At 37.4% G+C, this 15,718-nt stretch overlaps 1 protein-coding gene across 6 annotated transcripts in view; it reads right to left on the reverse strand.

Annotated features, from left to right (window-relative positions):
- EFR3A (EFR3 homolog A) overlaps positions 1–15,718 on the reverse strand; it is a 185,572-nt gene that overhangs the window by 152,893 nt on the left and 16,961 nt on the right. For 2 of the 6 annotated variants that reach the window (XM_077809786.1, XM_077809785.1), the window contains one exon: positions 11,367–11,459. The exons of 2 other annotated variants lie outside the window; for them this stretch is intronic. In XM_077809786.1, coding sequence (XP_077665912.1) covers positions 11,367–11,379 — 13 coding nt within the window. In that variant the 5' untranslated portion in view covers positions 11,380–11,459. Of the gene's footprint in view, positions 1–7,796; positions 7,879–11,366; positions 11,460–15,718 lie in introns of those variants that run through there. 2 more of the 6 variants (XM_077809784.1, XM_077809783.1) reach the window with 2 other exon arrangements.

Below are 15,718 nucleotides of genomic sequence, written 5' to 3' on the forward strand. Positions count from 1 at the left end.
GACTAGGACAGCTGTGTGAAGGCTCTACCATGATTTCCTCTACTGACTAGTAAAAAAATAGGCACAAAGTCACAGCAACCTAACTGAACAAAGGTTCAGTGATGAGATACCTTCAATTTAGAGCTTTTCAGATTTCTGAACTGATTTAAGCTCAAAAATCAATTGCCTTTGACAGCATCTGTAAAGAACCTGGAAAGACAGCACCTTCCTTGGGGAGTTATTGTCTTCTTGTTCCTCAGTAGAAGTATCTGATGTCCAAGTGCTCCAGATCATCTGAATTCAAATAGCAGCCCATAGCAAAAAGACTCACCATACCTAAACTCAAGTGGCTGGAATCATGTAGGGAATGGGGGAGCCTAAAGCGTCTTAAACACTTCCTGAAGTTCCAACTGGCTGATTCAAGAGGCCCGGGGAATGCAATCATCAAAGCTCCAAGGTACTAGCTTAAAGAATGAACGTGACTGACCATGGAAGAGCTGCCAGGCACCAACAACCAGTGGCATCTGAACGCCAAGGCATGCACCATGGGAATCTATCAAAGCACTCAAGTGAAAGATTTCAACAATCATACCACACCTGACTGGAAGATACCCAATGAGGAACTGTTAGGGTCTAAAGAAAAGCTGGAGCTATGGCCAATGAGGCAGGCTACTCACTGACCACAGTCAAGAAGGAACTCACTAGAACATTTGAAAGGCAGTATTTATACTCTGCACAGTAGGGCATGTAATGGCCAGTAGGGCATGGCTTGTTCACCACACATCTTCTGCCCTCAAGAATCAAAACCCTCACAACTAGGGATCTGAGATGAAGTGTGGGTCCCACAAAAATGGAATTTATTGAGAAAATGAGGTCTTACTAGTTTGGAGATTTTAAAGATATCTTGTTGACTGAAGAAAGGTTTCCTTAATTAGATTGTATTCCACTACTTCATAGGTTTTAGTGACACTTTTTAAACGGAGAAAGAAAATAAAGCAGAGCTCTAATTATTTTATGGTGCCACCTTGTGAATTTATAGAGTTTGACAATTATGTGGTACTGCTGGGTACAATTTCATTACTTTGCAAGTCTTGATCTATTCAATGTTTAATACCCCTATGCCGTATGCTCTCAGTTCCAAACTTCTGACTAACGCCTTCCATTTGTGACTTCACAGCGTCTCCACAAAAACACACTTCATTACAGACATTCATTACCCAATCTTTCAAGTTCTTGGGTTTCCTGGCTTTCTGGCCACACTTTTGTTTTGCTCTTCAAAACCACAATTCCTCTGGCATTCAATCCTGCTCTCGCTCCCCACCTTCTTAAGCTGTTAAATACGAAATTTTTAAATGGTTGTTTCAAACATTAGGTGGACACGTTTTTTGATTCAGTCAATAGCAAAAATTATTCTGTATATAAAAATGATTGATAAAGAATCTAAAACATTATTATTCACCAAACTCTCAAATGTCTGCAAAGATCAACTACATTGAGATTTTTTTTTTCCCCAGGTAAGTATATCTGCAATTAACCCAAGAGAAATTTTCAGCTGTTGCAGGAGGGAAAATCTAGTTATTTATACTGCTATCATATTCATAGTATTCCAGCACCTAGGAAAACACAAATCTCCAAAAAAACCCAAACATTTTTATCCTAATTTCAATCACCCTGATTCAATTTATCATCATACGCGGGGGAAGTCTGTATTTGAATTTGGCTTGCGGGAAATCAACATCCATTCTTGAAATCTCTATATTCCCCGTCACTGTCACAGTCTGCCTTTCTGACAGATATTGCTCAAAGTTGGGCATGTATAAATTGCATCTTACTTCCCATCAGAATTCTAGAATAGACAATTTCTGCCATCATGCTGTCATCTGATAAAGTTTTAAAATGAATAATGATGTAGGTTTAAGTCAAACATAAAAGTGAAGAATTTGTAGCAAAGAAAAATGGTCAATACTGAAAATCTTTTAAGTTGGGAATAATGTTGGGAACAAACAAAATGCTGGGAATAATTAAGAAAGGGATAGATAATAGGACAGAAAATAACATGTTGCCTCTATATAAATCTATGGTACGCCCACATCTTGAATACTGTGTGCAGACGCGGTCACCCCATCTCAAAAAAGATATATTGGAATTGGAAAAGGTTCAGAAAAGGGCAACAAAAATTATTAGGGGTATGGAACAGCTTCCGTATGAGGAGAGATTAATAAGACTGGGACTTTTCAGCTTGGAAAAGAGATGGCAAAGGAGGAATATGATTGAGGTCTATAAATCATGAGGTGTAGAGAAAAAGTGTTGTTTCCTACTTCTCATAACACAAGAACTAGGGGGTCACCAAATGAAATTAATAGGCAGCAGGTTTAAAACAAATGAAAGGAAGTATTTCTTCACACAACACACAGTCAACCTGTGGAACTCCTTGCCAGAGGATGTTGTGAAAGCCAAGACCATAACAGGGTTCAAAAAAAAGAACTAGATAAATTCATGGAGGATAGGTCCATCAGTGGCTATTAGCCAGGATGGGCAGGAATGGCGTCCCTAGCCTCTGTTTGCCAGAAGCTGGGAATGAGCAAGAGGGGATGGATCACTTGATGATTACCTGTTCTGTTCATTCCCTGTGAAGCACCTAGCACTGGCCACTGTTAGAAGACAGGATACAGGGCTAGATGGACCTTTGGTCTGACCCAGTAGGGCCATTCTTATGTTTTTCAATCAAAAAAATAAAAGTAACTTATCAGCACATACATAGTGCTACCCTTGTGAAGTAAAGTTGTCTAGTGAAAGTCTAAGTAAAACAGTAAAAGCTTTCTAAAGGTGTATCTTCTGAGCTTTTAAAAATGCAGGTAGTACCTGCCAATGTGTTTGTCAGCTGCCATAAAACTCATGATCATCATCTCTGGGATAAAGATATGGGATTAATACAAAGATACAACATACATATTTTATCATCTTATTTATATCAGTCCCAAATGCCTCCCTGTCACAAACCACAATTAAGAAATTCAGAAAGTTATCATTTCACAAAGACAAGTTGTTGACAGAAGTTATTGTGTTTCTGACCTTGCTTTATTAAAGTAAGCTAGGCAAGCAATAACCAAACTGGAGTAGGATACACAATATTGCTTCAAGATGTACACTGCCAAGGTTGATTGGTCCAAAATTAGATTTTTCATCATAGACTCCTTAACTTCAATAAAAAAAAGTTATATGTTTTTCTTACACTTGTCCACTTAATATAGAAAGAACTATCACACTATAAATAGTAATGACAGGGGCCACAACTTTAAGATGGCTTTTTCATAACTCATGTCAGGAAAATCGGATTATATTTAGTTCTGAGAGAGTGTAATACTCTCTCAAGTACCATGGTCTCTCAAGACTGAAGGATGCCTACTATTACGCTGAGTGTAATATAACATTTTTGGGCAATTACACCTAATGAAAGTGTAATGTTCCACTCTGCAGTTTCACAAGACTCAGAATGCTTGCTCCTAAATCCCTAATAGGCTGACGTTCCAAGCAGCTTTAATTTTCTACCCTGTGATATGCTCCCAGCCCACAATCATGTGCCATATCACACATACCCCTTCTTTAACTAAGGCTATCTCTACACTACAATTATTAAACTAGCCAGGTTACACATTTATCTGACACAGTTGCAATAAATATGGTTGAGCTACATCCATCCAGCAGCTTTTTCCACATCAAAACCAAGTGTCAAACTTATGTATCCACATCCACCACCAACATTGACTTCACTGTTTTTACCAGTGCATTCTGGGAAAGTCAGGAAATCAAAGGTCCCCAGCATACATACAAAGCAATATGAAAAACATGTGAGGCAACGTATCCATGCATGGGACACAGAACTAGGAGGAGAGAGGACCACTCAGTCTGGTGATACAGACATGAGATGTTGTGCAGATAGCATCCTCTAAACAGATCTGACCTGATTACAGGACAGCTTTGTGAGAGCCTAGACTACTGGATGGGAAACATTAACATCCAGAGTTACTGTTCAACAAATATAACACAAAAACACCACATCTGGAAGCAACTAATGCCACCAACAAGTTAAAAACCTGGTAAAACTGTTCGGGTGTACAAGGGGCCTTAGACCAGACTTGCACTTGAGATACAGCCATACAAGAAAGCATGGTTATTCCTTGTTACAAACACATACAGAGTAGACAGGATCTTATCCACGATCTTACCTGTGTTTTATAACCTGGGTAAATCTAAACGTTTCTCTGGAAACTGTAAACATTTCAAAGATTTACCTGTGTTATGAAACTTATTAACTTCCAATCTATTTTGCATATTGGAACATTGTTTTGGGTATGTGTGATAAAAAAAATCTAGGTATAACTGTCAGAAAACCAGAAGTGTATCTGTAGCACGGAAATGCTTAAGTGCAGTCTCAGCAACAAACATTTACTCATTTTTCACATAGTAATCTTCCCCACATACGGGCAGCTTGCTCTCCCCATACACCTTATACTTTCGAAAATCAGGAGGAGGAAAACCTAATTTTACATAGCCACAAATAAGAGGCTAGATCCATCTCTGCTTGACATTAAAAATAAACGCTATAATCAAGATTTTCAGAAATAACTAAGGATTTTGGCACCTAGCTTGAGACAAATTAAGATCCCAGTTCAGCAAGATACTTAAACGTATGCCTAACTTTAAGCATCTGAGTAGTTTATGCTTTAAGTTAGTGATGTAATCAAGGAAAAAGAGGGACATAAGTGAGTTGATGAATTTAGACCTTAGTATGTCTCACCTGGAGCACCCAAAAAATTGAGACACAAACCACTAGTCACTTTTGAAGATCTTGGCTTAAACTTTTACTTTCAAGTTTCACACAATATCCATGCAAACATTTTCTAATTGTATACAAACTTTGACACAGTTACTACATGGCTGAAGATACAAAGGAACCATTTTTTCATAACTAACAGATGAGTAGAAGGTGATGATTTACATAAGAACTACCATACTGGTCACACCAATGGTCCATCTAGCCCAGTAGCCTGTCTCCAACACTGGCCAGTACTGACGCTTCAGTGGGAGTGTACAGAACAGGGCAGTTTGAGTGATCCACTCCTCCTCCCCTCCCCAGCTACTAGCAGTCAGAGGAAGTCCCTGATCATGGCGTTGTATCCCTGACCATCTTGGCTAGTAGCCATTGCTGGACCTATCCTCCTTGAACTTATCTAGTTCTTATCTAAATTGTATCTAATTATACTTTTGGTCATCACAATACCCCATGGCAATGAGTTCCACAAGTTAACTGTATGTTCTGTGGATAAAAAAAAGATACTCCGTCTTGTTTGTATTAAACCTGCTGCCTATTAATTTGTGTGACAACGACTGCCTGTTAGCATTAACAATTACTGTACCTTCAAAGAACAAGCTGACATCAGTAAGGTGAAATTTTAATAGTGTTTTAGGAGGAAAAGTATTAATTTCTGAGGGAAAATATATGAATTAACTTACATTTGAGGCTGTTCAATATATGACAATGTACAGGAATACATTTTTAGTCTGATTTACAATTACATTTTGAGAACTGATTTTTTTAATCACTATTTATGCTGGGATGAAATATGAAGTTCTTTACTCTTGATTTGAATGTGTTTTCATACATAATGCAAGATTTGAGGTCTACCTACAATTTTTACTTTCAAGTGCGTGGGTTTTGTAAAGTGATGGGTAAACTATGCTGTTATACAGCAACCTTAACTAGTTTTGGAATTAATAATGTTTTAAGAATGCTTTTTCTTCTACAGATAAATGAAGACATTATTTAAACTGTTTTTTAAAAATGTCAAATGGACAAGACAGATTTTTAATTTAATAAAGAGTAAACTGTGCAGTCTAAACTAATAAGGACTTGCACATCCCACCCTCACTCAAGCCCCAGTCCAGCAAAGCACTCAATCAGCATGTGCTTAAACGGTTCGCTGGATCAGGGCCTAAAAGCACCTGTGCCAACATACACACATTCACTACATAGCTAAATTATTCAGACAGAATAGTTAGATGGGGAGGGCTCTGAGTTATTACAGAGAATTCTTTCCCAGGAATCTGTTGGGCAGGTCTTGCCCACATGCTCAGGATCTAACTGATCACCATATTTGGGGTTGGGAAGGAATTCTCCTTCAGGTCAGATTGGCAGAGACCCTGGGAGTTTTTTGCCTTCCTCTGCAGCATGGGGCACGGTCACTTGCATGTTTAAACTAGTGTCAACGGTGAATTCTACGTAACTTGAAGTCTTTAAACCATGATTTGAAAACTTCAGTAACTCAGTCTATAATGCTGGTAAAAAGTGCTAACTGGCTTAGGCCATGTCTACACTACCACTTACGTTGGCAATACTTACGCTGCTCAGGGATGTGAAAAAAAACACACATGCCCCTGAAGCAACATAAATTTTGCCAGCATAAGTGGTAGCGTGCACAGCACTATGTTGGCAGGATAGCTTCTCCCACTTACATAGCTACCACCACTCGTGTAGATGGTTTTATTATGTCGATGGGAGAGCTCTCTCCTGTGAGCATATAGCAGCTACATGAGCCATTTTACAGCAACGCAACTGCATCAGTGCTGCTGTGCTGCTATAAGCTAGTAGTATAGACATGGCCTGAGGAGATTCAAATTTTTTCCCCTATCGAGGAATTCTCACTTTAAAATTTTCCCCAGCAGAGGTTCACAACAAAAAGTTTCTGTCACCATGCTTCTTTCTCCATTAGCTTTCATGGCAAAAAAAAACTGGGTCTTGTTTTCACACAAAGTAATCTTTCACTATATGTGCTCATAAAACTTCCTCTTCAAGAACTAGTGACAAAAATCTACCTAGATTTTAAATATTAAGGTTCAATTATTTTGTTGGGAATCTCATGAGACAAACTTTATACACGGACTGTAAGCACTGCAGGACTAGCATGTCTTATATTAATAAGCAAAAAAACAATCAGTTAGGGTGACTACAAATCCACAAAAGTAAAATTAAAAGTTAAGCCACACATCTTTACCATTACAACAACTGTACATCACAGAACATACACTGCAACCTTAACTCTGTCCCCTTTTTGCACAACCTGTTTACCAGATTCCTTTCCCTATCCTCAGCCACTAGTAGTTATGGATGTCTGATATACAGTAATGGATATTGGGAGAGTGTAGTTTGGTAAAGGGGTATGTACAGAGGGATCATCAGAGAGGGTGACTGACGACTGGCAATCCCAAGAGGGCAGGGTTAAGGCTGCTGTATCATCTGTCTTCAGTAGTTCTTTCTAAGCTGCAACCAAGGTATTGCAGGACATGCCAATGCACACACAGCACCCAGACCTACCCCCAGCGAAGTCAGTAGCAAAACATGACGTGAGTGAGAATATGACTGGGTCAATAATTAAATATATATCATAATACTATTGCTTACTATGCATAAAATTCTGTTTTCATTCTTAGCTCGTATTCCCACCCTTCTCTTTACTCCCATTCGCCTGTTTCAGTCACCAGCTGCATTGTCAAATTCAAGCCCCAATTTTGCTTACAGCCATAGACTATCAGTTCTCTTTGGACAGCAGACTTTTTACTAAGTTTCTACACAGCACCTACCACAAAGTGGCTTTAACCCTCAGCTGGGCCCCCAAGTTGCTACTGTGTGAGAAATTAACAAACAAGAATTAAGGTTAGTGACAGTTCAGGTTGCACCAAAACCCATCCTACCCACTCAAACCCTTGTATGTTCATACTTTTATACTTTCAAGTTAACAAAAGTTTCCAGTATTCCTTACCATCTTTACATTGGATTACAATACTTTTAAAACTTCCTCCAAAAGGCATTCACTTTCATCTCCAACCCATATCAGACAGCAATACATAACCCAACTTTATTCAGTTCACTCTGTCATGCAAAACTCAGTGACCCCAGCCTCTTGCATCAACAGTTTGACACATTTGTCACATGCTTTTGGAACTTATTTTGCTTTCACACTGCTGATGTTACCGTTGAGGTTTCACTTTAGAGTGCAAATTTGATGAAGTTGGGTATGTATTGCTTTTTGGTATCTGTTGGACACAGAAGTGAAAGCCATATAAAGTTCTAGATACTAACAACATTGTAAATAATAAGAAGATGGAAAGAAACAGGAGTTTTACCCCTTATCTTATTTCCCTGCTTTTGAGGTTTTGAGTGCCTACGTGTGTCTTAATGCAGCCTTAACTGTCACTGAACATAGTCTTTGTTTCCTAATTATAAGTAAGTATGGCTAAAACCCAGAAAAGGCATTCTCTACTCAATATACTTTAATATTACGCTCAATACACAGAAAAAAGAAAATCTAAATTGCAACACTACATTAAAAAATGCAATGTTTCACAGAGTTTGGCCATAATCTGGTATGGAAATTTTGTGTTGTTCAAAGGATTGTTTAATTTTTGTAAAATGCTTTGAAAATGAAAGTTAAACCTTTGGTACTACTCATTTCAAATAAGGGAGCACAGTCTACCGTTTATCGCATGGGATTTGTGATCAGGAGTTCTGGGTTTTATTTCCAGCAAGACTTACTGTGCATCCCTGACAAGCAACAGCCTCTCTGTACCTCATTTCCCTATCCAGGGAACTGGAGATATGCTCTCTCATAAGGGTGTTGTGAGGCTTTAAATACTTCGTTCCAGATTGCTAAAGTTAGGCACATATAATTATTTACATATGCATAATGTATGGAAATACCCAATGTTCCAGACAAATATAATATTTATATATATACACATCACCTGATAGAGTCTTAATTTGCCTTGTGAGACCTGAGGCCTGATATAAGGGCCTAGTGCAAGGCCTAAGGCCCAATCTAAGGTCAGGCCCTATCCTGTTACAAAGCAGATGCCTGCTTGCAGGTTCCCTGTCCAATACATGAACTTGGCAAAATAGGGCTAGCATTGCAAAAGCAAGCACCCCTAGGCATTAAGATCGCTCTCCTGTCGACTCCGGTACTCCACCGGAACAAAAAGCGTAAGGTAAGTCAATGGGAGAGTCCTAGACCAGTACATCATCTTCATGACACCACAAGCTAATTTTTTCCCTTGCATTTGGTGTTCTACAAAGTGGGCTTTGGCAGCCATATCTGAGGTCCAGGGAGCAAAGATCAGGTTTTTCCTTCTTCAGGGGTTAGCTCTAAACAAATAGTGCAGACTCTTAATTATCATGTGGAACATGTTCAAGTGGATTTAAATGGGAAGACTGTAAAAAGAGTATGGGAAATCAGTTAGGGCTCAGACTGTTTCCAGAACATCAAATAGTCAACATTTACTGTAAATTTAGATCATTTCTAAGTGTTTAAAGATTGATAAATATTGAAGTGTTAATCTTTATGAAAGCAGTAGTTATTGGTACTACAGTGTACTGTCTATAGATTTAATGTTCTGGAGTTATGTTTATTTTCAAAAGCATAGGACACTCATAAGGTGACAGCAAGACAATCTCCACTATATATATTTCTAAATTTTCTCAGTACAAATTAGTTTTAATAGGATTTATTAGTAGTTTAATCAGGTACTGCTTTACTGTATCTTTTGAAGGTGTTGCCTTTTTTTATGAAAAATATTGCAGTAGCTACAAAACATTTGCAACAGGCTCACAAAATAAAGTAATATTCCATTAACGGAGAATTTTAATTGGGACATGCCTTTCAGATATCACAGTTGGAGGCTAGTTTGGATTTTAAATGGCTTTCCATCTTTCAAAAATATTCTTTGTGGTTTATTTATGATTTACTATACTCCCAGCAAGCCACTAGTTACCTTTTCATATGAATTTTTCTTCCACAGGAAATGTCTGTATAATATTGCATAATTTTTTAAGGTGGCACAGCTTCAGTCACTCCCTTATCACTTTTATTTTATCCAAAGGTAGGATCATACTTGAAAGCAACACTTATGATGTGCTAAATCAACTTGACTTAAACCAAAAACCTCACATTCAGTCAGGCACAGCCTTCTCCATGCTGCTGGGCACCAGCTGCAGGAGTACAGTGAGCAAAAGACTAGTCTCCTTCCTGTCCATTTCATTACCACATACCACAGCAGCCCGCAGGTACTGTGAAGAACAACTGCAGTGGAAGTCCTGCTCAGCTCCTGCAGCCTGGGGATGAAGCATTTTCAGTCACTCTGGAGAATGATACATGTACAGTCCGGTCCGCATATAGGGACACAGCATGCTCAGTGCAGATAGAATCTTTTGAAAATTTAGCTGCCAGTCTCTAACAAACTTCGACTGAACGTGTACAAACTGATTTATAAAAGCAGCTTATAACTTGGACAAATTTGGGTATATTTTCCACAGAAAGGAATAAACAAGGTGACCCCCTTGCCAAATTTTGAGTTCCTCATCCAAAGCATAGAGGCACTTCTCAATGAAATTGCTAAGAGAATTTAACATGGGTAAAACAATGCATTTTTCCTCAAAATTCATTCTGGGAAATGCTTACCCTGGTTTTGTTGAAACTTGCAAAAGCCTTCAGCTTTAGGCAGACACCCAGCTCAGAAAATTTGAACCCAAACAGTTAAAGAACTCAAAAGTTTTAAGCCACAGGAAACAGGGTCTTCTAATGGAGGCAACCTTAAGCAAAGGCACTGTTACCATTTTACCCATATTCTGGAATAAGTGAAAAAGCCCTCTGCCCCCTAACGACACCCGCAGAGGGGTCAGCCAGAATCTCAATGTGCACATGACTAGGAGCATCTACAGCTGAGAGACACAATGAACACATGGAGGGGGTAATGCCATAACTACACCACACTTTCACACAAGCCAGTGGAACAGAGCCAATATACTCTTTGTCCATTTGTAGGGCTCCCACCAGTTCGTGCCAAAGACCACCAAGACCGTTCACTCTTCCACAGTTTTGGCTGTAACTCCAAGAGGAGTTATTAAATTTTATGATCTTATCCTTGCTTTAAGATCTAGTTTTTCCAATTACCAGCTTCCTTCAATTTCAGCAAGAGTTTAGCAGCAGATATTCTCATTAACTCCTAGAAATGAGATTACACCATTTGAAAGCTGGAATTGAGGCATCCAATTAATTTCTATCCCTGATTATTCTCAAGGTATCTGATCTTAAAGTGATCACTGATCCCTTCCAGAAGGCAAAAAAAGAAAACCCAGAGGCCACTTGTCAGACAGGCCAAGAAGTTTTCAGTGTATCATTAATTGCTATCAGTCATCTCAGGCCAGTTCACTCTTGGTCTTTCGATACTATAACTTGCACATAGTCACATGGGAAACATAAAAATTAAACCAATTGATCTTTATATTTTTAAAAAAGAAAAATCAGAACACTTGCATGTATAATCAGCATGAGTCTTACCCGTCCGTCCCATGATACAGAAATCAGTATCAAATAATGCTGCACATGAAGATTAATCAACGACTGATACGAAAACCAGTTGCAAAGTAATTTCTGTAAACAACAATGACAGGTTTTAACAAACAGGTAAGTTAATAAAATTTAGAGACACTTTTATAAAATATTCACTGCAAAATTTTTATTTTGAACTTCAGTATGCTTTTATCAGGTGCTTGCTTTTAACCTAAAACTATACCTAATAGCTTACAAAATGAAAAACCTATCTGACGCATACATGACTTTTTAGTAGGGAATGAAAAGACATAAGGGTATTAATTAAATCAAATACTGAAAATGCAAAAAAATGAATTGAGATATCATTCATCAGTTATAAATTGCATAGATAATTTTAGATACAGAAGTTTCAATTGCTTCCAATTTGCACAGCCCCTTTCCTAACGTAGAACACTAGACAATCATCAACAGCTAATTAGGAGCTGCAATATCCATGTGACAAAATGAAAGTCTTCATAGGCATAATATTTTCTCTGCCTATCAGGTTCACCATCTGCCAAGACATATTTTGAATATGTACTTGTATAACCTACTAAAAAGGTACAATTTTCTGGATAGAGTCCTAGTTGGGCAGTTGTAATTTGTTATTTTGTATTTTGCAGATTGTTTCATTATTATCTTGTGGACTCAACACTGTACAACTTTACTAAAATTGTTTAATATTTTTCGTGTACACAGATATAAAGCAAAGTGCCCTTTGAATACTTACAATGAAATTATTTTAAAATCTCCTGAATAAAAGTAAGCCACCACTGTAGTCAATGTTCTCCTAGAGCCTTGTATGTTCAATTATTTTGTCATTTTATATTCTGTATGTTGAAACCTGCACTGTAACTGCATAACCAAGAGGAAAACTTGAACAACAGTGTTTAAACAAACAAACAAAAAATCAATAAAAGGTTTGTAATAGCAGATTGGTAAAAAAGAATGTTTCAAGAAAATACTAAAGTAAATCAGATTAAATCCTTCTTTGTCAACTATTTCAAGGAGAAATTACAATCTATGTGAAGATTCCTTTTCTAGTATCCACAATCAGGAAAGTTTTGTTCTGCGGTGTTTTAATACTACTCCATTAAATACTTCATATTGAAGCACAATTTTACATGAATAATTAATCTGAAGATTCTCTACACAAGTGAGATGTATAAGTACTTTGAACAAAACACTTGTATTAATATATTTTTTCCACTGAGTAACTCTAATCAATTTTTATTTGAAAGGAACTTTTAAAGAATAGCTTTTATTTATAATCTGATCGGCGTATACATCAATATGACATGCAAAATGAAAAATGGGTTCACAGCTCGTCTGACAATTGAAGCACTAGTCGCAGCTCCATAGTTATGGTTGAGTTGAATTTTGCACTTAGACTATAGAGGGGAACAGGTCAGGACACTCATAATTGGGGAACTGGTCTTCAGAAATAACAACCAATCACCACCCTTCCTCTGAAGCTGACTGACATGCTACCATTCTATTGGTCTGATGAGTCAGTGATGAGAGAAGACTGGACTCAAGAATTCTCATTAATAAATAATTTTGGCCCCAACTGCCACTGCTCCTTAAAGTTTCTGTGGCTGCATACTACCTTGGGAATCAAGGCATGGCTGTCTAGGCTTCCCTGTGCACTGGAGTAGCTGAGGCAAGAGTGCAGAGAAACTGAGCTCCAGTTCTCCCCACAGTGCTGCTTTCTGTTGTTAAGAACAATGAGGAAGACAGTAAGGAAGAAGTTCAGAGAGACAGAATGGGAAGGCAAGGGAACGGGGGAAACAACGGGGTGTTGGGCCTTGGGTAAAGAAGGCATGTGCATTGGGAAGGAGGCTTTAATAGGGAGATGGGCTTTATGCAAATAGGGAGTCTGGGGTGACAGGAAAAGGAAAGAATCCAGGCCAGAGGCTAGACCCTTGCAACCTGCCTAAATGCTTCAGGTTTGGGTCAGGTATGAAAATGACTCACTCTTGAGCTTGGATGGGCTTTAAAACTAGGTCCAAGCAGACTTTCTCTTCCTGTTCCTGCCTCATCATCCAATGGAACGAAGTTGAAAGGCTTCCCATGACATTTATAAACAGATTCCTTCACCATCACAGAATCCTGACTGCTGCACAGCCTTCTCTCCCTACAACCCTCTCCTTCTTTATTTTTTGTTAAACACTGTTACAAAAGTATGTAAGTCTTTATGTTGGCTATGCAAGATACAGTGAGGGTTTCAACAATACAACACAGAACACAAAATGACAAACATTTAAAAATATATAAGGCTTTAGGAAAACTGTATTATGGTGGTCACCTATATTTCTTAGGAAAAATTAAAAAAAAAAACTTAGTTCCTTTTTTACTGGGAATGCTGCTTTCATTTATTTATGGACTAATGTGATTGCAAAGTCAAAGCAAATATAATCTTGGTTCCCACTCAGTATCAGGTATTTCCTCTTTGTTCATACTGGAGTTCGATAGGAGTTTAAAGTCATAATAAATTAGTGTGAATGGAAGTTTTTCCACTCCAATATTCTTGCTGGCTCTTTCAAGGAAATGTCTATCTTCTAGTCTTTCCAGAGTATTTGATTTCCCTTACTTCTTAAAGAATTACAAACTATTAGTTCTCTTTTACAATGTGGGGAAATATAGTTAGAATCATTTTTCTCAATATGTGCTTGTTTATAGTAGATGCAATACTATCCACCATTCTCGGCCAAAATCTGCAACAGTAGAATTCCTAGGACCACAAATTATGGAGAAACCCACTGAAATATTTTATTTCCATTTCAGTTTTGCAGACATTTAAATACAAATCAAATTTAGCTGTGTACAACTTACATGCTAACTGGCATGGATATTTATTATTAGTTGTAGACTTGATTGTGTCCCTATTGTACCTACAAACAACCCTTTGAAATACAAAAAAGATTTTTTAGAAATGACCACTAATCTTCTCAAGTAACTCTGCCAGTAAATTTAGCATCTTTGTAGCAAGACATATAATACTCTGTATTCTTAGTTTTACACGATATTATGGAAATACCAGTTATAAATTAAAATATTAAGAAGGATAAACATTTTTTAAAAAGTATACAATCTCATATTTACTGATGTTTCAACACTTTCATGGAACTATTTCCCCCATATACACTCCCAATTGTGGCATTGGGGGTGGGGGGAAGAGTGGCACTGAACTATAAAGGCAACTTTGACAACATAAAAGCAACTTAAAAGATCTATGATAGCAATGCATTCTGTACAATTTCTGCTAGTAATATTAAAAGAAAGTTGGTAAGCTCATTGTTCAGTTGGTCATTAACTTACCATAATATTTTTTTTAAAACTCAACACAATATAAGACTGAAAAGTTTTGCCATAAACAAGAAACAGAATATTAAGGAGAACAAAGGAAAGACAATATTGTGTGGGAAAGGAAGAGTTTGTATTTAAAGTTTTCAGCATCTGGTGCAACAGGTCTTGACTCAGTCTGTAAAAGACTTTGAGAACAATCTGTCCCATGTAAGATTTAAAACCTTAGTCACTAATTTACTTCGAGTTTGGAATGATTGGAATACCCAAGTGAAAACAGACTTAAATCCCCAATAGCATATAATACTATTTTGTAATCTCAAGGAAGAGAACGCCTTCATTCCATTCAATCCACCTTGAAGTCAATAAATCAGACTTCACTTTACACAAACTAAAAAAAAAAAAAAAATCTTCAGCACATTCTTTGGCTGAAGATAAAAGTCATTACAGAATGTCAGAAACAGACACATCGGATTTGAGAAGTAGGAATGAAATTCTAAAATAGAAATAATTGAAGAAACCTAATCCAAGATTTTGGAATGCTTCTGTAACAATGAGTGAACAATTTGAGTATTCTAAAGTTGGGCTTGTTCTACATTAAACCTTGCTAATTCTCACATAATGAATACATATACCTGAATTCTAATGAGTGGTCTCTTTCCAACTACACAATTTAAATAGAACATTATAGTACTGTTTCCCATTATAAAAACATCACTACTGTAATTATTATTCTAATTAATACTATAGCCAGCTACACCTGTAAAAATAAAATGACTGACATTTTATGCATTATCTTGGTTTTCTTCATGTTTGCTTATTACCCTGCATACTCCAGTGACACACAATGGGCCTGCCAATCATTGTTGAGAATTCTAACTAGTTAACCACAAAAGGCAATATAAACATTCCACCACACAAATTGTGAATTTACAGTTAAGACTGCTTAATTGTATTCCAATCAATTGAATCACTAAAAACCTAGAAAATCACTAGTTAAGACAACATTCCCA

The sequence above is a fragment of the Eretmochelys imbricata genome, chromosome 2 (assembly GCF_965152235.1).
Source record: "Eretmochelys imbricata isolate rEreImb1 chromosome 2, rEreImb1.hap1, whole genome shotgun sequence".
NCBI classification, from domain to species: Eukaryota; Metazoa; Chordata; order Testudines; family Cheloniidae; genus Eretmochelys; species Eretmochelys imbricata.